This window comes from Kogia breviceps, chromosome 19, assembly GCF_026419965.1.
Source record: "Kogia breviceps isolate mKogBre1 chromosome 19, mKogBre1 haplotype 1, whole genome shotgun sequence".
NCBI lineage: Eukaryota > Metazoa > Chordata > Mammalia > Artiodactyla > Physeteridae > Kogia > Kogia breviceps.
Window position 1 is genome coordinate 12858312 of NC_081328.1, and position 27638 is coordinate 12885949.

General features: G+C 57.8%; 1 protein-coding gene and 1 long non-coding RNA gene across 2 annotated transcripts; one reads left to right on the forward strand and one right to left on the reverse strand.

Moving 5' to 3' along the window:
- Positions 1 to 317: 317 nt before the first annotated feature.
- Positions 318 to 26938, reverse strand: DOC2B (double C2 domain beta). The gene is made up of 9 exons (XM_059049055.2): positions 26511 to 26938; positions 18747 to 18826; positions 15683 to 15757; positions 12961 to 13070; positions 12694 to 12820; positions 9910 to 10067; positions 5044 to 5125; positions 4145 to 4241; positions 318 to 3546 (listed from the first exon to the last, which is right to left on the reverse strand). The coding sequence occupies exons 1-9, from the start codon at positions 26887 to 26889 to the stop codon at positions 3410 to 3412; spliced, it is 1245 nt and encodes a 414-aa protein (XP_058905038.1). The 5' UTR covers positions 26890 to 26938; the 3' UTR covers positions 318 to 3409.
- On the forward strand, positions 2266 to 6528 carry LOC131747140 (uncharacterized). Its single transcript, XR_010838049.1, has 4 exons — positions 2266 to 2342; positions 2610 to 2703; positions 5122 to 5266; positions 6131 to 6528. It is a non-coding gene; the product is annotated as an uncharacterized lncRNA (long non-coding RNA).
- Positions 26939 to 27638: the final 700 nt, after the last annotated feature.

Here is a 27638-nt window from a genome sequence, read left to right on the forward strand (position 1 = left end):
TCTTGCTGATGAATCTGCCCCAGGTGCCTAGACCAGTGGCTGGCCTTGGAGTTAACACTCCACAGCTGTTGGTTGGCTGTGTAGATGATAAAATGGCATAAAATGTCCTGGGAGGCATAAGTTGAATCCTGGTCTGTCACTAACCAGCTGTGATTCTGCACAAATATTTTACCCGTCTGTAACATGGGCACCTACCTCAAATGGATTCTTGGTGAGGAGAAAATGAGACAATATGCAGATTAAGCCCTGGTTGCCAGGCTCTCGTTCTTTCCTGCTCACCCATTCAAATCTATTAAGATGAGTCTCCCAAGCCCATATGATCACGATGAACGTTTCCATTTACTTTGGATTATATGTCATTATAAATATTAACAAATAAGACTTAAAAAGGACACCTTCGGGTAGGTCAGACAAAAGTACAAAAACTGTGTGTGGGGCTGCAATTTCAGGACAGTTTCTGCAGCCATCACATGATAGCAAAACGGTGGTAAGCAGTGCACGAGTCTGCGTCGAAGACAGCCAGAGTCCATGCATCGGGAGGTTCTCTCGGTTGGAGAAAGAACAAAGGGAGGACGTGCTCGGGCCAGGAGATGCAGTTCCTCGCTCTCGCCACTAGAGGTCAGGAGGTTACCGCTTCAGGGTTGGAAGACGGGCCCGTGGGGGATTGGCTAGTGCTGGCGGTGGGTGCTGAGACTAGGCAGGGGGTTGGGGGTGGCGGTGGATGCCACACCTGGTGACCCCCTGGTTATTGACATCTGACTTTGGAATGACTTGTTTTGTTTTTGTTTGGCGTCAAATTCACTGTCTTTGTGGGGCTGAGGGACCAGAGGAAAGATGCCAGGTTGGGGTCAAAGGGAGAGCTCACACTGTAGCTTCTCAGAACGCCTTTTTCTCTAACAGATACAACCTGTAAGGGGTCCAGAACAGTGCCAGGGTCCTGGTGAAGGTTCTCCCTGGGAGGTCTTCTACCCAAGTGCCCCCTCCTCCACTCGGGCTAGCTGTCCAGGAGCCCCACCTCCCAGCCTGTCCCCGTGGTCAGCTGGGACCATGTTTAAGGACCAAACCTGCTCTTGCACAGTCTAGGGCAGTAGAGGCCTTGGACTAGGTGCCAGGTGTTCTGGGTTCTTATCCCAACTGGGTCCTGTGTAGGCCCCTTCTGCTTGCTAGGCCTTAGCTTCCCCATGTGTCTAACAAGGAAGTTGTACTAGGTGAGGCTCTAGGTGTACTTCTAACTTGGCCATTCAGCATTTCCGTGTGTTTACAGGGAATTCGTGAAGCTCCTCTCTGAATGAGAAACCAGCCCCACCCACCCACCCGGCAAAGAGCTAAGACGATAACCCAGAGTTCACCCAGACACAAGGTTCCTCGTAAATAGACTCGGCCTCTCTGAATCTCCTTCCTCGTCTGTCAAATGGTGACGGCAATTAAACTCATCTCACAGGGCTGTGAAGATTCATCAAGAGGACAGTGGTTGTAAAACCCTTACCACACACAAAGCCTCCTTAAGGAAAACCAGGATTACCTGACCAGCAAAGTTTGCCAGGTACTGTATGGGAGCTGGAGTCCCGTTTCCCCTGCAAAATGGAAAAAGGCTGATGGGCACTTGGTGGGATTCACATCATCACCCCAGGCCTCAGATGGGAATGTGCTTTGTGTCTGCAGCATAAGGTGTAGCCCCAGTGCCCCTTGAGAGCCCTGTGCAAGCGTTGGTGTGGGTGTGGCGTCCAGAGCTCTGAGCTGGAGGTGGTGGGGCAGGGGCCATGGAACTTGGTCTGCCTCAGCTGTGGTAGGGCTGGAAGGCCTCAGGTAGATCACTTTCCCTCTCTGGGCTTTGTTTCCCACCAGTGCAGTGATGGGTTGAACACAGAAATTCCTGGGTTCTGCATTTGTTCATCCAGCATTCCTGAAGGCCCCTTAGTCGGCAGGAAAAGTTTGGGGCTTCAAGCCTGGGCCCAAGATTCTGATGCCCTCAACCCCTTCCTGGAGACCTTTACCCAGGGTGCAGAGGGCTCTCTCTTAGCTCCTGGAAGACAGAACCAGCCCTTCCCAGAAACGAGGACCTGGACTGCTGGTGAGTACTCCTGAAAGGGATCTCAGTAGGGCTAGGATGCAGGGGCAGCCACCTGGGGCTCCCCACTTCCCAACCCTGAACCCAGAAGGGCCCTGGGTGGGGGGGGTGGGGGAAGGGGAGAGGAGGGTAAGGACAAGGAGGACTTTTTGGTTCTTTTCATGCAAAGAAAAACAGACTCTTTCTCTTCTTGACTGCAGCTGACCTGATGCTTAAGCTTGGGGCGGGAGGCAGGATCCATCTTCCAGCTTCCTCAGGAGGAGTAAGATCAAAGGTAGGAGAGCTGGGTCTGAGAACTGAACTTGACCTTGCACCAACATCAGTTTAAGCCACTCTCCCTATGTCTACAAGCCCAGTTGGCCTGGCAGCTAGGGGTGGGGTGGGAGCAGGACTGGGTGCTGTTGCCCCTAACAAACCCTGCTCCCTCTCCCAGAGAGACCCTGGGTCCCAGGCAGTGCCCCTGGCCCAAATCACCTTTCGCCTCCAGGCCTTGTATATGGTTCCCACTGCTTACACTGCTGTTCCCCCTTTGTCTGCCTAGAAACTCCACTTCAAGGCCTTGCTAAAGCATCACTTCCTCCAGGAAGCCCTCCCTGCTCTCCCAGCCGAGTCAGCAGAATCCACAGAACGTGCAGGTGGGTCAGGCTGGCCTTGGCATTCCTCACACCCCCCATTGTAATGGTTTGTTTCCAGCTCCCTGACTAGATGGGGGCCTCCCTGAGGGCAGGCCCTGGGTCTCATTCATCCCCAGGGGCCTGTGCAATCATTGAGTGAAGCGCTTGGCCTGTGCCCACGTTCACTGGGAGCTCCAGGATCTTTACCAGACTCCTGGCTCTCGAGTCAACTTTTTTCCACTCACCCAGTCATGCCAGAGATGAACAGATGTAGTCAGAACCTCCTTTTGGGAATGAACTTTCTTCAGAGTCCTGTCTTGCTCCTGCCCAAAGTCTCCTCCTCTTACTGCCCCTCTCCCTGATGGCACCCCACCCCTGCTCTCTCAGCTTGGGGTCCTCTGCGACTCACTGCTGACCTCTAGTAGGGTCCTTGTCTTCTTCTACTTCCTCCGGGTGGGTGCTGAGGCCAGGGTCCTCTTCTTCCACCTCTGGCCCTCTCAGGCCCCAGGGGGCCGAAAGCAGGCCCAGCTCTCTGCCCCCCGCTGTCCCTCGGAGGGGCTGGGCCTTCCATGGCCTCGAAGCGGGGGCTGCAGTGGCTCTGTGTCCAAGCAGGCGTCCTGGATCTCCCCAAACATGGGGGCGAGGCCCTTAGTGGCAGCTGAGGAAGCCCAGGGCCAGGCCTGTGCTGGGCCGGGCAGGGGTGGGTGCAGCAGGCAGGTGGGGTGGGTCAGTCGCTGAGCACGGCCCCCGGGAGCTCGTTGGTGAGCGTGTGCCAGCGCTCAATCCGCTTGTCCTTGTTCTTCAGGCAATCAAACCAGTGCTTCAGGCGCTCGCCCTTGGCATTGATGCCCAGAACCACACCGCCTGCAGAGGGGAGCCGAGAGGCAGCCGGGACACGGTGACCTCTGACTCTCAGGGTCTCTCTGGAACTAGTACCCCCTGGCACCCCTCCCAGACTTTGTGCTCCAAGGCCAGACTCTCTTCCCTGCCCACCCGCTCTGAGGGTGGACCGTGGTCTGACTGCCACACTCTTGGAGCGCCCCCCCCCCCCCAACTTCCCCAATCAGGGCCCAGGGATACTGCTCTTCCTTTACCCAGGACCAGAGCAGTACGTGGGGGGCAGCACAGTGGCATGTGTTGGTGCCAGGGCATCTCCACTGTACACACCCATCAAGCCCACCAGAAATTTGGGGCCACAAGGGCTCAAGAGTCCAGCCTGAGGGGCTGACCCTCATCACCTCTTACCCCTGCTCCACCACAGACTGCTGTGTGACTCGGCCAGGCCTCTTTCCCTCTCTGGGCCTCTTTCTCTGTCACATGGGGTCAGGCTGGATCATGTCTATGGCCCCAACTTTCCCCACCGGCCAGGAAGGCGGGACTGTGGCCTGATTCAGGGCCCCTGCCCTTTGCTGAACCCAGGATGGGCATGTTGCTAAAGAGCATTCCCATCGTGTCCTCTCACCGATGAAATCGTTGGATTTTCCAATGTCATAATCCCAAACGGTGATCTCCAGGGTCTTCTTGGCCAGGTCCCCGTGCTTAATCTCATAACAGAATTCCTGGTGGCAAGAAGGGGAGTGTCAGGACCAATGACACACGGCCTGTATGTCGGCTGGTGGCCAGTGCACAGCAGTGGATGGTAATGGATTCTCACCCATCTCAGCCACTTCCATCTCAGAGCCCAGCTGAGGTCCTCAGGGTCCCCTTCCCTCTGACCCACCTGCCCCTTTGTCACTGAAGCTGCTTTTCTCAGGATCCTCAAGAGTCTCCTTATTGCAAGTCAACGCGCACTTGGCGGCCTTGGTGTGCTTGACCTCTCTTGGGTCTGATTCTGCTGACCGCTCCCTTCTTTGTGGAACCCTATCTCCCACCAGCTTCCAGGATCCTTCAACATCTGGTGTCCCCCTCACTCCCTGGCAGCACCTCCTCGGCCTTCTTTGCCTGCACCCGAGTCACTCAGGCTCTGTCAGAGGCTCCTCTCCCTCATCTCGTTCCTCGGAGCTCCTCTCTGGCTGCACCCACCCCCTTGGCTGAGGACCTGGGTATCTATCTGAGCCCACCTTCCTGGGGCCGCTCACATCCTCACATCACCCCCTGCACATCCAGCATGGCTACAATCCCATCAATTCAATCCTCTGAAGAGTTTTCCAGGCTGCTCCTCACTTCTGTCTGCACCATCTTGGCCTGGTTCAGCCTGGCCTCACTTCTCCCACCAGTCCTCCTACCCCACGGCTGGGGGCTCTCCTGTCAGTCCCTCCCCACCCTCCAGCTCCAACAGTGACCCTTGAAAAACCCAGTCCCTCCGGGGTCCCTTGTCCTGAGGGAGAGTGAGTGGCTCATGGCTTCACCAGCCTCTCTTACCTCGTTGAACTCTGGGTTTAGGGTTTTCTTCTTTACTGCTGTCTTATGTTTGGATTTCTTGTCCACATCTGGCTTCAGGTACCTGGAATTATAACCAGTCAATAGGCAGAGGGTGAGAAGACACTCTGAGTACACATGGAGCCAGCGGGGCTTGGCAGAGAGATTCCCAGGCCTCCCATTCATCCTAACCATCGGATGTCCCCAGCACTACTCTGTGACAAAGGTGAGCAGTCAGTGCAGTGGGAGAAGCAAGTTCGTCCTTCATCACCTGGACCTCTGTTGACAGCCCATTCCTGACAGCACAGAGCCCCTCTATCCCCTAGGAAAGAGGATTTTCTTTATTTCTGGAAGTCTAATTTTCACAGCTCACATTTCTCACCAGAAAAACAGTTTTAGCAAAGTTGGTCCCTTGCTAGAGCTCTTCTTTTTGTAATAGCAGATTATGGAGATAGAATTCACATGCTATAAAATTCATCTTTCTCAAGTGTATAATGCAGTGGTTTTTGGCATAGTCCCTGAGTTGTACAACCATTGCCGCTACCTCACTGGAGCTTTGAGGAAGGAAGAAAGGTCTTTTGGGCAGTGACAGCAGTGCTTCCTGCAGGGAAAGAGGGAAGCCCTGCTTGCGGGCCAGCTCCCTCCACAGGCATCAGCTCCTTAGACTTTGATGCAGAACAGCAGTCTTCATCTGGGGCTCAGGAAGGTGGAGGGACTCACCCAAGGTCACACAGCTGCTCAGCACAGGGGTGGTGCTCAGAAGGCAGGCCCTCTCCTTTGCAAAGCTTCTTACCCGGTCCCTGCATGGACACTAGTGACAATTGCCCTGCTCCTGCTGACAGGACATCTGTCTCACCCACTACCAGTTTCCTGGTACCCAACTTGATGCCTGGCACTGGGTGGGATCAGTGAACATAGAAAGTGGTACCTCATTATTGCTTTTCTGTGCACTTTTTTCAAAAGTTGTGATTGTTATTACATAAGAAATACTGGTTCACTATAGAAGCACTAGAAAATATGTTATTAACAGAAGTTGGGGGTGGAGAGAGAAATGAATACACAGGTCTGCACAAAAAACCTGTTCTTGCAGCTTTATACAGCCATCAGAAATTGGGAACAGCCCCCCTGCACTTCAACAGGAAGCGACCTGACGGACGACTACTTGGCAATGCAGACCTACAGACCGAACTCCGGGCTCAGGCACCACGTGGCTGGCTCCCCAGAGCATTAGGTTATGTAGGAGTTGCCTTCATAAGTCAGTCTGGAAAAGGCAAAACTGTTGCGATAGAAAACAAATCAATTGTTGACTGGGGCCAGGGGACCTTTCTGGGGTGATGGTATCTGGGTCTTAACCCTGGTGGTGGTGACAAGGTTGTATACGTCAGCCAGTCACACTTCAGAAGGGGAGCAACCTACTGGATGTAAATTATACCTCAATAAAGATGACTCTTTAAACAGGTTGGGGGGGTTCCCTTAAACCCTCACCCAGAGGTGGTGAGTTTCTGCATTCCTTACAAGCTTCCATGCACTTCTTGACTCATCTTTGCCTGTTTTACTTTGGGGGTGAGGAGGAGGGATGGGGGCGGTCCTGCACAGTGGGAGTGTCTCCCAGCCCTGCCTCTGGAAGGCCCTGAAGGGAAGCTGTCCCCGGCTCCCTCCGCGCTGCACGGCCAGTGTCCATCGAGTGATCCGCACGAGGCCCCAGCTAGGGGTCATCCCCTGTCCTGCTCCTAGGCCTTTGTCTATGCTGTCTCCCTGCCTGGAGTCCCTTCTCGTCTCACCTCACCACTGCAGGGGAGTTCCCGAGGGGGTGTGGCCTGTGGGCGAGAAATGCACCCTGGCCACGCTCCAGGGGCCCGCCCATGGCTGCTCACCCTCCCTATCAGCACCCCCTCCTGCCTCGGTCACCAGGACTCATGGAGCCTCCCTACCAGTGCCACCGCTGGTCCCTTCTGCACAGCGACTGCTGCTCACCTGAGGCCCCTAGAAGACAGCAGAGGGCTGGAGAAGGAAGGGGTTGCCCAGGGGAGCACAGCAAGTTGCTTTGAGCTTTCTCAGTGCCCCTAGGTGTGAGATGGAGGGGGTAACAAGTACTGCACAGGGCTGCTGGGGGGCTTCAAAGGGGCCTAGCACAGCCCTGGCACCCAGCAATTACTTGGTACGTGTTAGTGATGATTGTTTGTTAACCATCATCAGATCCTAAAGAACTGGACTTGGGGTCAGCTTCCAGCCTGGGGAAACTGGGGTAAAGTTTATAAAAATAAGGGTGCCCACAAAAGGCCTTGGCCCATCTAGCTTTGCCCCTTGGCATCCTCCACCTAGCACTTGCATGTAGCTCTCTTCTCGGGGCCCCAGATGCTCCGCTCGGAATCTCACCTGTGCCTTTATTTCCCCTACTCTTAGCAAAGAGAAGGCCCACGGTCCATGAAGGGGCCTTTCAGAGATAGGGATCCCTGAGGAGGCCTGAGCGCCCCTGCAACTCACCCGAGGAATTTCAATCAGATGTGGGGGTTTCTAGGCTGCTGGGGGCCTCCCTCTGATACAGGGGGCCATCCACAGAGCTGCCTGTTTGAAAGGCCATACTGACCCGGCCCATGGCTGGAGGTAGGGCCCAGCAACTACTACACCTGTGGCAGGGGGAGCCCCAGGCATGGTGGACAGGCCCTGCCAGGGCAACCTCTCCCTGGCTGTGGGTGGTGGCTGCACCCTCTGTTGTACCAGGTGAGACCCTATTTTCTGGATAACCCAGCATGAGACCCTGGAATTCCTATCAACTTGGCAGGTGGGAAATGAGCCCAATTTAGAAATTTCACACCAGCCTTCCCTGGTGGCGCGGTGGTTAAGAATCCGCCTGCCAATGCAGGGGACATGGCTTCGAGCCCTGGTCTAGGAAGATCCCACACGCCGCGGAGCAACTAAGCCTGTGCGCCACAACGACTGAGCCTCTGTGCCTAGAACCCGTGCTCCATGGCAAGAGAAGCCACTGCAATGAGAAGCCCACACACCACAACCAAGAATAAATGTTAATTAAAAAAAATTTTCACACTATTTTGGTGGCTTCAGATCATATTTTCTTCCATTAGAACATTCTAGGGCTTCCCTGGTGGTGCAGTGGTTAAGAATCCACCTGCCAATGCAGGAGACATGGGTTCAGGCCCTGGTCCGGGAAGATCCCACAGGCCGCGGAGCAGCTAAGCCCGTGCGCCACAACTACTGAGCCTGCACGCCTAGAGCCCGCAAGCCACAACTGCTGAGCCTGCACGCCTAGAGCCCGTGCTCTGCAACAAGAGAAGCCACCGAAATGAGAAGCCCGCGCACTGCAACAAAGAGTAGCCCCCACTCGCCGCAACTAGAGAAAACCCAGCGTGCAGCAACAAAGACCCCACGCAGCCAAAAATAAAATAAAAATTAGAAAAATAACTCTAGCATCACACTTACAGGTGGAGGCACCGTCCTCCCTCCCCAGAGACAATCACTACAGTATCACACTGGTGCCTCCCACTGCAGTTTGCTTTGGGCTCAGCATCGCTGTGTCCACATTCATTCACCCGGTCCTCGTTTATTCACTTCAACTGCATAGTACTCCACTGTACGCAGATGTCACATTTTGTTAGTCTGCTGATGAACACTAGGCTATTTCCATCTTACCGCTATCACAAGCAATGCAGCAAAAGCAGCTTTACGCCAGGACCTGGGTCTCTAGGACACAGCCCTGGAAGGGAAACGATGCGGCCACGGGCGTATGCATCTTCCTAGGTTACCGAATATCACTTACTTTCCCTCCACTGTTTTTAAGAGTCTGAGCTATTACAGCACTTTCATTCCCAGTGGTCTCTGATCTACTGGAAATCACTGTCTTGCTAATGGTTGAAGTTGGGGCCCAACACTTTTTTGAGCAGAAAACCAGTAGTCCTTGTGATGGCCTCTGTCACCTGGGCCTCCTTACTGTCCCCTGAGGCCAGAACCACCACCACCCCTGCTTTTTATTTTTTTTAGAAGGAATTCCTTTATTTTAATTATTTTTATTTATTTATTTTATTTTATTTTTGGCTGTGTTGGGTCTTCGTTTCCGTGCAAGGGCTTTCTCTAGTTGCGGCGAGCGGGGGCCACTCTTCATCGCGGTGCGCCTGCTTCTTAACTATCTTAAATCCTCTGTCCCTTTCCCTGAGCAGAAACACCTCCTTTCTGCTGAGCCAAATTCCTCCCCAAGTCCCACCCTTCAAGACAGCCTCACTACGTCCACCTTCTGTTTGTGGAGCGCACCGAAGCGCGGGTGGTAGCCACCAAAACACAGGCTTTAATCCCTCTCCAAACGGCCACCAGCTCCTGCCCGAGCTAGGATCACAGCCTGTCCTGACCCAGGTTCATGGCTCTGGGGCCCCTGAGTTAAGTCTCTCCCCAGTGCTACCAGAAGCCCCACCGGACAGGGCTGGGTGGACCCCTATCTGTGTCTGTGGTACCGTAGAGCACTGCCCACATGCGCCCAGCCCTAAGTCCTGATGGAGTCCCTACACTGGACCTCCTGGCCTCGTTTCCCTTCCTCCAACCTGCTCACAGCCCTTCCTGGGCCCCATGACCACAGAGAGACCTGAACCAAACATCAGGAGATAACTGCTCTCTATCTGCGTGACTGGGCTGCCGCTCAGCTGCTATGGACGTCAGTTTCCTCAGCTGAGAAATGCGTTTGGCCAGACTCAACCCGCAGGGTTGCCCAAGGAGCGCAGAAGAGCATGACCTCATGCGCACAGCACCCCCTGTGCTTCACACAACTACTCGCCACACGGACTACTGATCTCGACGCATGGACCTCCCAGTCCCTGGAGGTGAGAAAGTGGGGAAGGAGGCCGCTGGCCTCGGCTGCACACTCACGTTTTCACGTAGGGGTCCGAGTAGCCATTGGCGTCCATGGCAGCCAGGTGTGCGCAGCGCACGATGCCGACCAGCAGGCCCTGCTTCTGCGAACTGTACTTGAGGGAGATGAGGATGCGGCCCCGCTCCTCCAGGGACTTGTCTTCTGTCTTGTCCACCTGTGGGGCAGGTGGGGGGTCACTCGGCTGTCCTTGCCTGCTCCCACCACAGGCCCAGGCCAAACGGAGCCCGGTGGGTGGTGAGGGGTCACCCTGGCCCTGGCCCCCTGGAAGGTGCTTCTTGGAGCTTCTTAGGCACATTCCCAACCCTAGAGGGAGCTAGGAGGCAAGTGGGGTGTGGCCTAGGCCTGCCCAGCCTAGCGCCTGCCTCTGGGATCAGACCTCAACTTCTAGGCCTCACTGTGTGGCCTCCCCACCCCAGCCAGCCCACTGAGACCATTCCTCCCCCTCCTGAGACCACCTGTTTCCACCTTCCAACTGCTACTCACCTGGAACGCCTTCCCTTTACCCTCTGTCCACCCAGCCTGAGCCTCTGACCCCCAAAGGCCCCTCCTAGGTTTATCTGCCAGGCTCCTCTTGCACTCGCTCCCTCTGCTCTCGACTGTTTGCTGCCTGGCACTGAAACTCACCTCACGTGGCCCCTCATGGGCAGGGGCCATGCTTGCACCTCTCTGGAGATGGGGCTCCTGTTAGGTGAAGGAAGAACTACCTTCCCCAGCTCCCACACCCAGAGCAGACATGGCTAGCTGATGACTGCATCCACCCCGAGCTCAAATGCAGCCTCAGTATCTTCTCAACACAGTGCTCAGGCAGCCTGTACCTGTGGCTCAGAGGAGGCGGGTGAGATTTAACCACCTGCCACTCGGGCCTAGGGCTTTGTGTATGACAGCCTCACTAGACCACGGCTCTTGTGGCAGTTGTGATGTGTGAAAATTAAACAGTATAAATGAGCCGGGATATTTTCGGCTGTTTTTTTAGGGTAGGATATACTTTGGATTGTTTCACATGAAGACCATTGAACTGGGCATCGTTCAGTATTTATGGAGAAGGAATAAGGTTTGCAAGGCTATGTAAAACCTAAAAGGTATCATCAAAATGAATTTTTACTGCTGATTAATTATCCTGAACGGCACCCTTGTCATCGTGGGTCCCTAAACTGGACCGATGAGATCCTAGCAAATTCAAGCAAGGCTAAGCAAGTCCCTGATCACACCTGGTGCACAAGCATGCGTGCTTTCACGCACCCCCAGCCCCCCGTGCATGAGACGTGCTCACACGCATTCCACGCTCACGCACTGCTCACACACAATTCACACACCACACAGGTGTTTATGTCAGCGAGCAAAACTCAGCAACACAACTCCAGGAGGACTTGGTGTTGCCTTTTATAAGTGACACATATCATTTGGAGAAACTGGGTCACCTATGGTTAGTGACTAATAATAAAATTAAAAAGATTATCTCCATCACACAAATATCTGTGGGAGAGAGTGGGAGAGAATGCGACAGTGGAATACAATTTGCTCAACTTACGCAAAAAGACAGAGCTGGGTTTCTGGGAGGGAGGTCTGACCTCAGGTCACTTGTTTTCCAGGCCAGGCTGCGCTAAGCATGTGTCTCAGGGCCCTATGGGGGAGGGGTACAGGCACTCGGGGGACAGCCGCTGGACTCTGTCCTCTTGAGCTTCCCCATTGCCCAGACCTCCGGTAGGGAATCGTCCTGGGGAGGGGACTGTGCCCTGAACACCATGCAGTTCCTGAAGGCATAGGTTTCTTAGGGTCCCAGGCCTGGGACCTCTTGGCCAACCCCTCCCAGCCCTTCTGAACTGGGTGAAGGCAGGCCTGGGGGGGGGGGGAGAAGGGGGAGGGGAAAATTGCTCAGAGGCTCTGGGAGGGCTCAGCTGCTGCAGACGACTAGGGGGCAAAATTGGTTTTGACGTTTTCAAACAATTGCAATTTCTAGGAAAGGATGATTTTCTGTCTCCTCTGGGTATCTCACAGGCACCTCACGCCTAACATGTTCCAGTTGCGCTCCGAGCATCCCCAGCTGCTCCTCCCATGGTCCTCCGCATCCCAGTTAATGACCCTTCATCCTCCCAGGCGCTCGGGCCCCAGGCCTGAGGATGCTGACCTTCAGCCCTTCTCCTGCCTCCACTGCTGCCCCGCCTAGGCCTGAGTCCTGCTCCTCCCTCCAGGCTGCTGGTCTCCCCGCCCTGGCCCTCCACTCCCTCCCATTCTGAGGAGCCTGTTAAAATGTCCTGGGATGCCTTGGCCCCTGCCTAGCACCCTCCTGTGGTCCATCTCACTCAGGGATAAGGCCAGAGTCCTCCCAGCCTCCCCAAGCCCCAACCTCTGCTCTCAGCTCCCAGGACCCCCTCCCCTCGCTCTCTCTGCCCCTCTCACTTGACCTCTTGCCTGTGCCTCCCACAGGCTGGACGCCTTTCCATACAGGGCTTTGCACCTGCTGTTCCCTCTGCCTGGAATATTCCCTGCTCCCCGGGGTAGGCCCTCCCAGAACACCCGTCTAACCCATTGACTCCTCTCATGCTTCCTTGCTCGGCCCTGATCCCTGCTGAACAGACTATCTGTTTGGGTGGTTTATTTCATGTTTGGTCTGTCTCCCACCCAAAATTCATGAGGGCAGGGAGATTTATCTGTCTCCCCAACACCTGCAATTGTGCCAGGCACATAGTAGGTGCTCAATAAACGCTCCTGGCCCTGCACTCACGGCAGGGTGGGCCCTGGACGGCTGCAGAGCCCACGACTGGAGGTCGTGGCCCACTCACCGGCAGCTGCTTCTCCAGGCAGATGCTGAACGTCTTGGTGTGGTTGGGCTTCAGCTTCTTGAGGGGCACCCGCGTCTCCCCGATGAACTCGTTGTGGCGGAATTTGTCCTCATCACACACCGAGATCCTGGAGGGCAAGGGGCGTCTCAATTTGCTTCCAAAGTCAGTGCGGATTTGCAGGCGATGGGCCAGGGGCTGTGGGGAGGGCCTGCCCTGTGGACAAGGCTGGGTGGGGTGGGGGAGCCGGCGGCCCAGGGTCTCACCCACCGCAGGGTCTTTCGGATCATGTCTTCGTCTGTGATCCCGTAGTAAGTGAGGGTCTCGTTCCACGTAGGGTTCAGAGTGTTTCGGAGAGTTTTCGTTCTGAGCTTATTTGCCTGGAGAGAGCAAAAATGATCCTCTGAGTGTCAAAGAGGGTGATGGGTAATGTAATGGCCCCAGACACATCCCAATCCCCCAGATCCTGTGCGTAAGCTCTCTTCCCTGACAGAGGGGGATTAACGCTGTTGTTAATCAGCTGACTTTAAAACGGGCCGATCGGGGACTTCGCTGGCAATCCAGAGGTTAAGGCACTGCACTTCCAATACAGGGGGTTTATCCGGATGAGGTGGGTAGGCCATGTCCCACGTCATCACAGGGCCCTTCAAAGTAGAAGAGGGGCCTTCCCTGGTGGCGCAGTGGTTGAGAATCCGCCTGCCGATGCAGGGGACACGGGTTCGTGCCCCGGTCTGGGAGGATCCCACATGCCGCGGAGCAACTAAGCCCATGAGCCATGGCCGCTGAGCCTGTGCGTCCGGAGCCTGCGCTCCGCAATGGGAGAGGCCACAACAGTGAGAGGCCCGCATATCACAAAAAAAAAAAAAAAAAAAAAAAAAAAGTAGAAGAGGGAGGCGAGAGAAGAGTCCAAAGGAGCGTGACAAGGGGAGAAAGAGAGGCGACACTGGCTTTGAAGATGGAGGAAGAGGCCATGAGCCAAGCAAAGGGGATGCCTCTAGAAGCTGGAAAGGAATGGGAAGTAGCTTCTCCCCTCGAGCCTCCAGAACGGAACGCAGCCCTGCTGACACGTGACTGCAGCGCAGCGGGACCTATGTGGGACTCGCACCCTGCAGAACTGGAAGGTATGAGATTTGTGGGGTTGTAACCCACCCAGTTGGTGGTCATTTGTTAGCGCAGCCCTAGGAAACTACCACAGGGGGGTTCTGCCTCCCAGGGGCGCGTGCCCAGGTGTGTGGAGGGGGGGAGGGTGTCTGCAGGAGGCGTGGTCTGGGCGGCTGGGAAGCCTGGCTTGGACCTAGATTCTCTCCCTCAGCCTCCCCGCCTTCGCTCAGGCTGACCCCTGCCGGACACCTGGGGGCTGCCTCCCCTCCTTCCTCAGTGCTTCCAGAGATCTTGGTTCTCAGACTTCTTACCTGCGTTGCACCCTTCAGACCCTGACTTCCGTAGCCAAGATTCCCTTTGATGTCCGCCACAAACTGGCCCAGGCTTTGAGGTCAGACAGTCCTGGGTTCAAATCCCAGCTCCACCACTTTCATAAGCTCTGTGGAGCCCAGTGGGTTACTGACCCTTTTCTGAGGGTCAGGCTCCAGGGCGTAACACATCTCTCTCAGCCTGGTTTTTAGGACCTTCTCTATAAGGTGCTCTATGAAACTCTGCCCTACGAGGGAATCTATCCTATGGGGGTGTCCCTAGGATTCAGCAGTCAGGTACTGCCGACTCGAGGTCCCAGGAGTCTAGAGACGCACGGTCACTGAGCCCCCAAGTTGAGCCCCTTCCCCTGGTCACATGGCCTTCACAGCCCTGGGGGTCCCCCCTGCGGCATGAGGACAGAGAGGCCTGGAGTGGGGAGCCTGCTCCTCCAGGTGTAGGGGGAGGGCCACTGCCCTTTCTCCTGCAGCCCTGCCTTCCCTCCTGGGGTGGCGGCCCCGGACGAAGGGGAGCCCAGGCCCCAAAGTTAACTCAGGCCCCAGCAGCCTGTGGCTCCTCAGCCCTGGGTGGCCACCTGGGGTTGGGACCCCCCCAGTTGGTCTGCAGTTGTCCTGAGCAGGGTTGGGGGAGGCCCTCTGCCCGGGAGGGGTGCCCCCACTGCTGATTCTTCCCCTCTATCAGGTCACTCGAGGGCCAGGAAGGAACTCCCCAACTTTGGCTTCTAAGAAGGAGGCCAGGACAAGAACACCAGCCACTGGGCTCTGCTATTCACGCTCCTGTGTCCTGTGTCCCCTGTCCCTCTGCCTCCGCCCTGGTCTCTACCTGGAAACAAAGCTGCTGGACTCCAGTTGAGTCCCCCCTGGCATGGGGTCTGCCCTGCTCACCCCTTGAGATATCTGTGGGCTATGGAAGGAGCCAATTCTGCAAAGATGTGACCTTACCTCCCATGACATTACAAATAAAACTACACTGAACTGTAAGACGTATGAAAGGAAGTCTCATCAAGTTCCGATCTTCCGGTGCTGAAGGCCACCTTGATGCTTTTCAGAGAGAATTTAAAAAAGTTTTTTCCCCTCTCCTTTCAGAGATGCAGCTGTTGGGCTGGTCTGCTTGTCAGGCCGTCTGGCGCAGGAACAAGGGTTCTGTAGTCAAATAACTTGGGCAGTTGCTGACTACTCCATCCCCCTTGTGGGGCATCACAGAGCAGCCCGCCCACACGTGCCAGGCTCTGGTAAGTCCTGCAGTAAAGAAACCTGTTTAACAATGTTTCCCCGTGTTATGTGGCCACAGAACCCTCTGTTTGTGCCGTCTTAACGTCCAGCTGAGAGTGTTTCTTATGAAACGCCGGCCTAGAAATTCTCCCGGGAGTTTCACCCAACTCAGTAGGCAGGTAGTGCCGACTCAAGGTCCCTGGGAGGCCGAGAGGGTGTGGGGGTGACTGGGTGCTCTGGGTGGAGGTGAACCCCTCAACTTGCTTGGGCTCTGAGTGGGTGTGGGAGCTGTGGGCCTCCCTGGGTGCCCCAAGCCCAGCCTGGACCCCAGTCACAACAGGCAGGCCCCTCACCTTACTGGCTCCTGGCAGCAGGTGCAGCTTGACATACGGGTCTGCCAGCCCATTGTGGTCCATCGGCTTCAGGCCCTGAGCAGAGAAGGGCAAAGGGTGTAACTGGGGGCACCTGGGTCAGCAGGCATCCCCGCCCCCTGGGCCTCCTGGCTGGGTCCATTCATGACCCTCTTCACAGAAGCAATCCTGCCGCACCCCCCCCAGAATGGGGGGTGGCGAGGAAGGCTCCGTGCTGGTGCGCTCTCCCCCCGCACCCCCCAAAACGTCTGGCCCTGGGCAGGCGACACAGGGTGCCTTTGTCAGATCAGCCTCTCTCTGTTTTCCTTATCTTGGAGGCCAGGTGACTCACTTTCTCTGAATGAGGCCCTTGTTCTCCTGCTGTGGTCGGCCCTTTCCTCCTTCCCGATCCCCCTTCTCCCTGCTTCCCGTGCACTGCCACTTCCCTCACTGACCCTAGGTCCTTGTGACCCTCCGTCCGCTCAGCCACGGGAAAACGTTCTGTGTCCTGGAGACCAGGCTCAGGTTCTCTCGGGCTTTGCCACAGCCCCCTGCCAGTCTGTGTCCCCAGAGGCCACACAAGCTGGCTGGACGTGGAGGGCCCCTCCACAAGATGGCACCCCTCACTCACTCTCAACCACCAGTCAAGTGTGCACAGCCAAGGAACTCACGGAACCATAAACAGACAGGAGCCTAGATGACCTCACGCTTGCTCCCGTTTGTGATAATCGTCTGTTCTGCTTCTGGGACGGCACACGGGGATGGAGGAAGGCAGCTGGGGCACGTGTGGGGTAGAGCTGGCAACCCCACAACCTCATTCAAGGATGAGCTGCAAGATGGCTGCTCGTGACCAGCCCACCTCCCCCACCTCCCAGGGGAGCTGAGGCTCTTCTCCCCACTCCCCACCTTGGTTCGGAGGAGCTCCCAGGTAGGGACTGAGATCTGAGGTGAGGCCTTCCAACTTCCAACCAGCCCTGCTCCGCTACTGGGAAGGGGCCCACGGGTTTTAGAGCCAGGCTGGCCGGGGTTCAGGTCTCAGCTCCTGCACTTATCAGCTGGGTAAGTGGATGACTTCATCTGCCTCCTGAGCCTCAAGCTTTATCATCTGTAAAATGGGTTAACAGTCCCCACGTCTCAGGGTTGTTGGGGGGAGCTGAGGAGGCAATGCTGACGTGGGACCTGCTGGTGGGGCATCTGCTCCCCACTTCCCCTACGTGCCGGGCCCCTTGGAAGATGCCGGAGAAGCGGCTGAGGGTGGAGGCATCTGAGCTGTGCTGGGAGCTGCCTGGGCTCCAGCTCTGCCCTGCTGCGTAGGGCCGGCTCCAGGATGAGGCTTGGCTGGGTGGCCCTTCATGCACCGTGGCAGAGAGGCAGACCCTCCCGACACAGGCCTCTCATCCCGCCTCACCCTTTCGCACGAAGGTGGAACTTTCCAGTTCTGCTGTGGATATGAGTGTCCGTGTGTGCGTGTGTGTGTGGTGCGGGGGCGGGGTGTCTGCTGCTAGGCCCTGTCCTGCAGGACAGCATTAGGTACTGAGGACTCACTCATTTAATGCTCACAACCACCACATAGGTGGGGATGATTAACCCTATTTTACAGATGAGCAAACTGAGGCAGCTCTGCTCACCTAGAGGGAGGGTGGCCAATCTAGGGTCCAGCGCTGGGGCATCTGGCATCCTCTCAGAGGCCCCCGAGGGGCTCTGCCTGTCGGCCACAGCCTTCCTACCTCCTGGGGCTCCTCCCCACATCCCAGCCCAGCCCCAGCTCCTCCCATGCCTGCACCACGCCGTCCCCTGCAGAACTGGATCTAAGCAGAGGATGAACTGGAGAATGTGGGGGCAACCATGGCTCGGGGTCCTCCCATCCCCCATCTCCAATGCCTTGGGTGATACAAACCCAAGTGGACATATGCATGTGCACACACATACACCCCCCCCCCCAGTACACCCACATAACCCCTCTAGAGCCTGGGTAGGGAAGGTGGGGCACACAGCACAGCAGGGGCCTGGAGTCTGGGTGGGGAGGAGAAGGGACGGCTGTGGCCAGAGCAGCCTGGCAGCCAGTGCCCATTCCCAGTCCCCAGGCCTGGACCACCTCTACACAGCTGGGTGGAGGGAGAGGGGAAGGGGTCTGCCGGGGCCGTGCACCCTGCCCTCCACCTCAGCACAGCTGGGGGTTATCAGATCCCCAGCTCTGTACCTAGGGCAGGTCTGGAGCCCTTTCGAGGAGGGCAGGGAGGAAGGCAGGGCGTGCCCTGTGTCACAGCCCGAGCAGCTCCCAGAGGAGCATGCAGGTGGGGGTGGTGCTGGCCCAGCAGGGACACTACTCACCCCTGCCACGGCGGCCCAGGCCGGGTGGGCACAGCCGGGGCAGGACCAGGCAGCCTGCCCCTCTGGGCGAGCAGAGCCACGGGCAGGGCGGGAGCGGGGGCAGAGGAGCTCGCAGGTTGGGGTGCCGGTGGTGCGGGGCTGGGAATGAGCAGCGATGCCGGAAGCTCCTCGCTCTAAGCCGGGCCCAGGCCCTTCCACGGCTCTACCGGGAAGTCTACCAGGACGCACGGCTGCCCTTACCTTGCGGGAGAGCATCAACTCGGGCACCTTCCTCCCAGGGGGAGCGTCGCGGTGTGGGGATGAAGGGAACAGCGTGGCTGAGAACACAGCTGACGGGTGCCAGCCCGGGGCAGGACCAGCGTGGGGTTTACAGACGTCCACGCCTCCACCCAGAGAGCAAGCTCAGGCCGATGCGAGCAGAGACTAATCCCCCGCCTGGCATGGCGTCAGCGTCCAAAGCCTCCTCGGGGAGTCTGGAGGCACCCAAGTCCAACCCTTCCTCTTGGCCTGCAGGGCAGGCCTGTCACCTCCCCGCCCACCCTTCCCTCCTTCGACAGCTCCCCAGCTCTGGGGCCTCTGTCTCCTGAAAGCTGCCCCCCGCCATTCTCTCTGGCTTCTCTGTTCTACTCTTTCCCCTGAAAGCCTCGCTGTAGGAGAGGCAGCTACATCTCAGGAGCAGCTGAGATGAGTGAAGCAAGAACTCCCTCCTCGCCCTTGGTGCACAGGTGGGGCCTACCTTGGCCTTGCTGATGGTGCAGTGGAGAGCGTTGTTCTCCTGGTCGTAGAGCAGGCTGAAGTCCAGCGTGCCCAGGGCGGCTGCAGACAGGGAGGGCTCAGGTCACGCCGGGCCCACACGGTGGGGAAATGTCAGCCACCCCTGTGTGGCCGGCCGAAGTGCCACGCTGACTGCCACCAGCAGAGCACCTGCCGCATACCAACCCCCACAACCCCGGGAAGGAGGCTCGGGGGCGGGGGGGTTAGGCCCGTCACCTCCAGACACCGCGAGCGGCGAACTGAGAGTCAAAGCCAGGCAGCGGGCCCCTGACCCCTGCGCTGTGCCTTGCGGCCCGTGGCTGGTCCAGGTTGGGGCCACGTGTGCTGCGAGCTCAGCTAAAGGGGTTCTCGTCCTCCTGGTGCAACCACCGGCCAGGGCTCTACACCTCAGCTCCCCTGCCTCTTAACTCCCAGGAGTGTGCGAGAAGGCAGAGGGGTCAGGCTCTGCGGAACTGCAGGCCCCAGCCCGGCCGACTGGCTGGCCCGCTCACCACCCCCCAGCAGCACTTGGGGCTGCGGCTCCCTGGTCTCCCCGGTCCCCCGGGAGCCCTGGGCAGGCTGTGAGGAGCGAGCTGGGCCCGCGTGCTGCTACCCCCAGCCTTTGAGAGGCAGCGAGTGATTCCCAAGGGCTGGGCGGAGGCTGCAGCAGTGATTGGATGCAGCTGCCACCCTCGGGCGATATCACACACGGCAGCTGTGGCTTTTCTCACCGACAGGGTTCCCGGCCTGAAGGCTGGGATTGTTGGTGCGAGCAGACCTCAGGGGCAAATCTCTCCCCTGCGAGGTACACAGTCACAGGATGTCTTTAGAAGCCCAGATCCTCCTTGCAGGCTGCTGGGCTGGTCAACAGCATCTCATTCATTCATTCATTCATTCATTCTTTCTTTCTTTCTTTCTTTCCCAAGTGCTTACAATATGCCAGACTCCAGGAACGAAGATATCAATAAGACAGGGTTCCTGCCCCGAGGAAAGCACAGCTTAACGGGAGGAACAGATGAAAAGGATTGGTCAAAAACAAAGTCTAGTGGGCCAGGACTGATGGAGGGTTCAGGGGGGACGCCTGGCCTGGATGTGAACTGGGGCCATCAGGAAAGGCTTCCTGGAGGAAGTGACGCTTCACCTGAGCCACGCAAGACGAGCAGGGCTTGGCCGGTGCACATTGAGGCTGGGGGGAGGGGCATTCCAACCACAGGCCGACAGGGAGGGCGGGGGGCGGAGTGGTTGGAGTGATGCTCTGTGGGAGGCCAGGGGTGCCCAGTGTGGGTCTAGAGCAAACCACAGCCTGCTGGCCGAGTCCCGCCACTACTTGTCTTGCACCCCAGCTCCTAACACAGGGTCAGGCACACAGCTCAGTGTCTCTGTCGCTGTCTCGCGGGGGCACCCGTAGGGTGCGAGACCTGCCCTCTGACGTCTGACCCTGGGTTCATATCCTGGCTCTGCACTTCCTTGCTGTGTGACCTTAGACAGTGTATCTAGTCTCAGTGTGCCTCAGTTTCCTCATCTGCAAAATGGAGACACAACAGCATCCACCTCATGGCATTGTGCTTAAACACCAGGCCTGGGGTGCAGAAAGTACTCAGTAGATAATTATAGAAGGAGTAGATCCATTTAAGTGATTTTTCTAGATAACTGTACTTGCCCCTTTGAGACACTTTCTGGAATGAACTCATTCCAAATTGGATCACTCCCCTCCCAGCCTTCGTGAGCAGAATACACAAATGGTCACACTTACACTTTTCGGAATAACCTGAGTCATTGCTATGACTACGGTTACTGTTCTGTGTGTCAGAGTCCCAGCCCAGACACAGAAGGGCATGAGAGATGATTCCTCCACCGAGGGATCCCAGGCGGCCACTCTTTTTTGAGGTTTTCTTCATTTTTTCAGCCTCCTCCTTTGCCATCAGCTTGAAACTCCTGTTAGAGTACTTGCCCCGGTAGCATAAACAGCTCTCCCTCCTATTCACTAGTTACTTGTTTCTTCTATGAAACCAGGTGAGAATACTTGTTAAAATTGTGTCTAAACTAAAAGTCAATAGGCCATGGGACTTCCCTGGTGGTGCAGTGGTTGAGAATCCGCCTGTCAATGCAGGGGACACAGGTTCGATCCCTGGTCCGGGAAGATCCCACATGACACGGAGCAGCTAAGCCCATGCACCACAACTCCGGAGCCTGAGCTCTAGAGCCCGTGAGCCACAACTACTGAGCCCGCACACCACACCACTGAAGCCCACACGCCTAGAGCCCGTGCTCTGCAATGAGAGGCCACCGAAATGAGAAACCCGCGCACCGTAACGAAGAGTAGCCCCCGCTCACCACAACTAGAGAAAGCCCACGTGCAGCAACGAAGACCCAACTCAGCCAAAAAAAAAAAAAAAAAGTCAATAGGCTTTGAGTGGAGCCTAAAGTCCTTTTTCCCGAGCGGAGCATGCATACTTTAGTCCAGGTGTATCTGGCCTTTTGCTGCCTGTATCCTAGCTTCCCTCTGTGTGGGTAAGCAGGTGAGGTGCTGTAAGAGAGCGATCTATCACCACGTCTGTAACAACTAACAGCCATGGGCCCAAGCTTCTCCAGGCCCAGGCTTTTGTAATAATAGTCTCTAAAGCTCTTGGCTTTGCACGACAGTAAATCAGTCTGCTGTTCCCTTCAGACCTAACCTGTGGCTTGTGCCCCGCAGACATTAGCCTCCTGAGGGCAGGGACCACGCCTCGGCCACACCTCTGACACCAGCAAAGAGCAGATGTTCAATCCACAAGGCCAGTCCATCCAAACCAACTCATTCTCGAGCTGCTCATGGGAGCAGAGATGTGGTGTGATGCTCATCTATTGAAACAACACAATCCACGATCTCTGCCCAGTTCCCAATTCCAGAGAAGGACAAGCCAGCAGACAGAGTCCCCACTGGGAAACTCAGCTCCAGGCTGAGTTTCACTGGCTCTACAGACATCCGTGTTTAAGGAAGGCCCGATGCTGCTCAGTGAAACCAACACCGGTATTCACTTCCCAGGAAGGAACAGCAAGCCCAGTGCTGCCCCAGGATGGGATTGATGAATTTCTTTGAACTCCAATGCAAGTTTTATAAGAAATAATAGTTTATAAATACAAGCTCAGTCACCATTTTTAGAGACTTGCTGGTGGTGGAGCTCTCTCAGAGAGCTCATCGCCCAAGGTCTTTATTTCCTATCTGGAGAAATGAGGCTCAGAGAGGGGAGGTGATTTGGTCAGGGTGGCACAGCAGAGCTGGATGCAGAATCCAAGCCTCTTCACTTCCATCCTGATAGCTCCTGCTTTAAAGCTTAGTGGCTTCCGAAGAAAAATTTTTTCTGCTGCTTTGTTTAGCTGAACTCTTGAGAGGGTGCAACGGAGAAACAAAAGAGAGAATAACGGAATTGCTCTTGGGGTGTGGGGAGCGGGAAGGGCTCAGCCACCGCCCTGGAGGAGCCTCTGAGTTGAAAAACCCCCTGGGCTTGTGCAGGCGAGGCGGGCCCTGAGGGCAGGTGAAGGTGCTTGTCTGTGTGAGCCACAGGGTCCTGTCCTCCAGCCACTCAAATCACACCTCCTGGCTAAAGTTAACATCCTTGGATAAATAATGAGGCTTGGTCACTAATGGGCCTTTGAGAGTTGTCACCAGCTTGTTGATAATTACAGGGCTTTAATGGGGCTAATTCAGAGAAAATCAAGCTCCAGCCCCTGTCAGTTCCTCTAAGGCAGCACATCCCTCTGCTCCGCTGATGGAGACTGACAGCATCATTTTGACCTTGGTTTGCACCTGGACTTTCCTCGCCCGTACACCCTTGGGAGTAGGAAACCAGCCCTGGTTTTGTTTTGTTTCGTTTTGTTAAGAAAAATGTCAGCCTCTGAAATAGTTTAACAACAACAACAACAACAAAAAAACCATGGCAAGAACCACAGAAAATGATCAAGCCTGCGACGAAAGCATTTCATAGTTGGGGAAACTGAGGCACTGACCAGGCGCTGCAGGGAGTACAAAGAGGACTGAGCCACACATCATACAGCCCTGCTTCTCAGGGGCTCCGAGGCAGAGCGTTAGGACTTTTATAAACCTATTCATCCCCCTGCTTTACATTGTTCGAAAATTTTCCACTGCCACCTGGACTCAGTTCAACCTCCTTGGTGTGGCATTCAAGGCCGTCTGTGATATGACCGCTTCGGCCTCATCATCAGAGGCCTTTTCCCCTTGCTCCAGCCACTCGACTCTTCTTCCTTCCACTAAGCCAGGCTGCGTCCTCCCTCCTCCCAGCCTCAGAGCACCCTCTCTGTGGGGGAATTCTGTGCAAGCCGGTGCCTCCCATTCGGTTTCCTGACTCCCTGTCCTCACTGCTGGGCTTCTTGTGGGTCACAGTTTCCATGAACTCCCTGATGGCAGAGATCGTGTCTCAGGCATCCTGGAACCTCCACACTCAGCACAGTGCCCGACACCTAGTTGGTCTTATAAGGTTAAGTGCATAGAAATACGTTCTGGGGAGAATATGACTTGGCTCCGAGGAAAGGGAATCACAGCCACTGGGTACAGGGAAATTATTCGAGCTGAGGGACTTCTGGGCAGGCCTAACAGCAATTCCTCCCCTCCATCCTTGCTCCAGGCCTCTGTGGGGATCAGTCCTGACGTAGCCCAGGGTGAATCATGCAGGGGCAGGTGTAAGCGTGGGCAAGAGATGTAATTCTGGCCAACGAGACAGAAGGACAGATCTCCTGCGGACTTCTGGGAGAGGCTTCCTCACTTTTGAACTGAGACATGGGAGAGGAAACTGATCCTTATCAAATTTAGGATCTTACTGTTACATGTGATGTCTGGACCTGCAGCAGCCACCTTGAACCATGAGGGAGGTCAGCCTAAGAGGAAAAGGGCATGGCCATGTGGAAAGATAGGACCATCACCACTGATGCTGCTGCTGAGCGGCTGCATGAATCTACCCCAGTGCCACATGACCTCGACACTCCTCACTGTTTAAGGCACTCTGAATTTTTTTCTGTTACCTATAACCCCCAAATATCCTAGTCATTACAGCGTTGAAGAATGGACTGTTTCCACAGGTGGAGGTTGGGTGGGAGGGCATCTCAGGCAGGGGAGCAGCACATGGGGAGGGTGGGACATAGGACCCATCAGGAGGGCGGCGAGCAGCGGAGTTCAGCTTAGCCAGGCGACACTGTGGACCACTGGAAGGGGAAGGGCACTGGGGGGACACTTCTAACTATAACATTTCTGCATCTTCTCCCCATCAGCGCTCCTCTATTAGATCAACCTGGAACCTGTCAATTTTGTGCTTATGCCCTGAGGTGACTTAATAAAGGACAGGCTTTAAAGAGAAGGAACAAAAGGCCAAATAAATAAACAGCACTTCACTCTCGGCCTTGGACAACAGAGCAACCGTCCTAATTTCTTTTCGTTAGAACAGACATAATCCAATAATTAGGGCAGCAAATAGCATAACCCTGGCTAAAGCTGTAATGAACCATCTGGCTTGAATCATTTAGGCTTATTGTAGGGATCTGGTTGTCAGAGCTGAGACGGGGGTAAAGCCTGGAGTATTGGGCAGAGAGCGGTTCCACCCCGGAACCTGGTTCCCCCCTGGGCAGGAGCCAAGGTTTCTGTGCTCCCATGGTGGGATGTTTGTTCGGCCACCGAGGGGGTCCAAGCCCAGGGTGGCTGCCCCTTGAAGGGAACGAGGGGGCCAAGCTGGCCCTGGCTCAGCCACACACCGTCCTCCTTGGCTCTTTTCAGCAGAGTGCCCTGGTGACATGGGTGCGGCCAGCCCACGGTTCAGGCTGGCAAGGCTGTGTCAGACCTTGTACCGCGGACCTCAAGTGCGTCTGTCCCCTGGCAGGACAGTGAGCTCTCTGGGTCCGGGGCCCCAGCCCTGTTCCCTCTCTGCTGCTAGGAGAGGGTTCTGTGAAGGACTGCTGAGTTGACGGACTGAAGATGGGGCACTTTCGGGTCCCCTCCTCGCCTGTGGGTTCAGGGACAGCCAAAAGAAACAACCAGATTTCTCACCTCTTAGCCGTATGTCACCAGAGGGCCCTGGGTGGCACCAGGAGGGCCTGAAGCTCAGGCAGAAGCCCTGCCCTGGTCGCTCGCTCCCTTGGCATAGCAGGAAAGATGCTGGAAATGGGAACAAGTTCCTCACCCCTTCTTCTGGAGCTGGCTGAAGATTCAGGGCGTGCAAAGGGGTGACCTGGGTCTCAGTTAGGGCCTGCCCAAAGGCACAGCAAGTGAGGGGTGCACCTTGCCCAGGGTGCCAGGAGCTGGGGGTGGTGGTGGTGAAGATTCAGGGCACAGCCCGGAGGGCAATAAACTCTCCTGACCCAGTTTCCCCAGGCCGGCAGGAAAGTGGAGGGAGAGGACTGCTCCCCATCCCCATGCCCAGAGGGCAGGGCCTCATTACGCCAGACTTTGGCCAGAGGGCTGTGGTCCAGGCCCGGGAAAGTGCAGAGCAGGCAGCTTCCCAGCACAGGCCCCGCTCCGAGCGACCCACGGTCTGACAGGCCTCCTCCCACTTGCTCCTCCTGGGCCTCCCTAAGTAGGGTGATGAGACGTCGGGCCCCACCTCTTCCCGCAGTGGTCACCCCCACTGTCAGCCTCCAGAGGCACATTTTATGCTGGGGGAAACTCCAGACCCCCAGCCTGAGGCCCGTGTGGGCATTCAAGCCAGACGCAGCCACCCTCGCTGCGCTGCGCGGGGGATGGGACGCGGCGAGCCTGGGGGAAGTCGGCGAGCGACCCCTGCCCGAGAAAGGTCCACCTCCCAGGCAGGGCCAGCGTCTGACTCGGGTTTTCCAGCTCTGAGAGTGACGCGGCTGGGGCTACAGCTGGGCTGGGGGACTGGGGAGCAGCGCTGCCCCCGTCCCCACCCCAATCCCGCGTAAACCCATCCCGCACCGCCCGGCGACCTCTTCGTTCTCGGTTTCCCCTCCAGTCCCGGCGCGGGCACCCACAGAGCCTAGAAAGGGGCGCCAGCCGGCCGGACCTCGGCCCCGGAGGCCCCGGGAGCCCTGGCGCTTGCCTACTCCCTGGGGCTCGGGGCTCAGCCCCGGAGGAGGCGGCGCGGGCTAGGGTGGGGGACCCTTCCCGGCCGGGGAAGCGGGTGTAACAGGTGGGCGAAGGTCGGCGGCCCGGTCGAGCGCAGCGGCGGGACCAACGGACGCGGGAGGAGGAACCACCAAGGTTTCTGCAAAGGACAAGCGGCCCCGCGGTCCCCTGGTCCTCGGCCCCCACGACAGCCAAGCCGCCGCCGGCCGCACCAGGGAGGGCCCCGGGCGCCCTCCGCCTCTCGCCCAGCCCGACCCTCGGCCGAGGGGCCGGCTCGCCGCGGGCTCCGGAGCGGGGAGCGACCGCGCGGCCGGCAGCAACTGGTGTCTCCCCGGGGCGCAGTTCCGCCCTGCCTTCGGGAACAAAAGCCGCCGCCCGCGCCAGGGCTCCCGGCGGGCGGGCCGAGAGGGGGCGCGGCGCGGGCTCCGGGGGGCTGGGCCCCGGAAATGGGACACCCCCGGGGGGCTCCCCAAACTTCCCACCTCTCCTATCTGCTCGGGGGCGGTGTCGGGGCTGTGTGTGCCGGGCGCGCGGAGGGCGCACAGCGCGGCCGGGGGCAGCGACACAGCGGGGGGTGTGCCGGGGGAACCAAGATCGCAGGGGAACCGAGGGTGGGCGAGGTCGGGAGCGCGAGCAGCCGCGCAGGAGAGGGGGCGAGAAGCCGGCGGGTGGGAAACTTACTGCAGTCGTCGGACTCGTAGCCGTCGGCGTCCGGCTCGTCCTCGGGCAGCTTGGCAGGCGGTCGCGCCGTGCTGCGGCCGGGGCCGGGGCCGGGGCCGGGGCTGGCGCCGTAGGCTCCAAACAGCTGGTCGACATCCTCGTCGTCGTCGCGGGCGCCGTCGGAGGGGCTGCGGCGGCCCGCGCTGGCCGCGGCCGGGCGCGCGGGGGCGTCCGGGGGTGCAGCGGCGCGGGGCCCGGCGTCTGGCGGCAGGCCCCGCGGGAAGCGGGGGAAATAGTCGGAGATCTGCTTGATGGGCCGGATGGGGCCGGGGCACACGTCGATGGCCATATGCTCCTGGATGCTGATGGTCGCCTTCTCCCCGCGCCGCCGGAGGGTCATGCAGGCAGCGCGGCCCCGCCCGGGCGCGGCCCGGCCAGACCCGGCGCGGCCCCGGCCCGGGGGCGGCTCAGCAGGCGCGGCTGGGCGCGGCGGGGGCTGCGGGCATCGCCGGCAGCGCCCCCGGACGGCCCTGACGCGGCTGCTGCCTGCTCGGCGGCGGCCGGCGCGAGTGAGTGCCAGGGGCCGGCAGGCAGGGGGCGGGCCCAGCCCGCGTCACCCGCAGCCGCCGAGCAGTGCGAGAGTGCGGGCGGCGAGGGCGGCGCGGCGCGGAGCGAGCTGAGCGGCGCCGCACTCACTCGCACTCACACCGGCGCGCACGCCGGCCCGGGACCCCGCGCGCGCACACTCGGCGGGCAGGGCCACCGGGCGCCTTCCACTCACGCACCGCAGGACGGGCGGGGAGCTGAGCAGGGACCCGCACACTCCCGCGCGTGCCCGCACTTTCTGGGCTCCGTTCGCACAGGACACATACCGGTGTGCAAGGACACTCCCAGCGCACAGAAACGTGTGCAGAACTGGGCGGAAGCTCCCACTGCTTCCACCCGCAGGACACACGTACCCGTACAGAGTTGCCTGAGGCTGCGGTGGCACCGTATAGCCCCCAGTACACACACATCCCTAACAGGACACACAAACAGCACTCGTCGAGGCGGTCAGGGGACCCAGGGCACCCCTGTCCCCAGCACACGTAACAGGACATACGAACACACCCAAAAAGTGATCAGGGGACTCAAGGCACCTCCCAACCC

Bases quoted from the DNA above. Each gene is read 5' to 3' on its own strand.
- DOC2B (XM_059049055.2), bottom strand. From the start codon at position 26,889: ATGACCCTCCGGCGGCGCGGGGAGAAGGCGACCATCAGCATCCAGGAG. The intron at 12,821-12,960 runs GTGGGTGAGACC...CTTGCCCTCCAG, and splicing joins ATGATCCGAAAGACCCTGCG to GATCTCGGTGTGTGATGAGG. The intron at 10,068-12,693 runs GTGAGTGGGCCA...CCTGCCCCACAG, and splicing joins GCCTGGAGAAGCAGCTGCCG to GTGGACAAGACAGAAGACAA.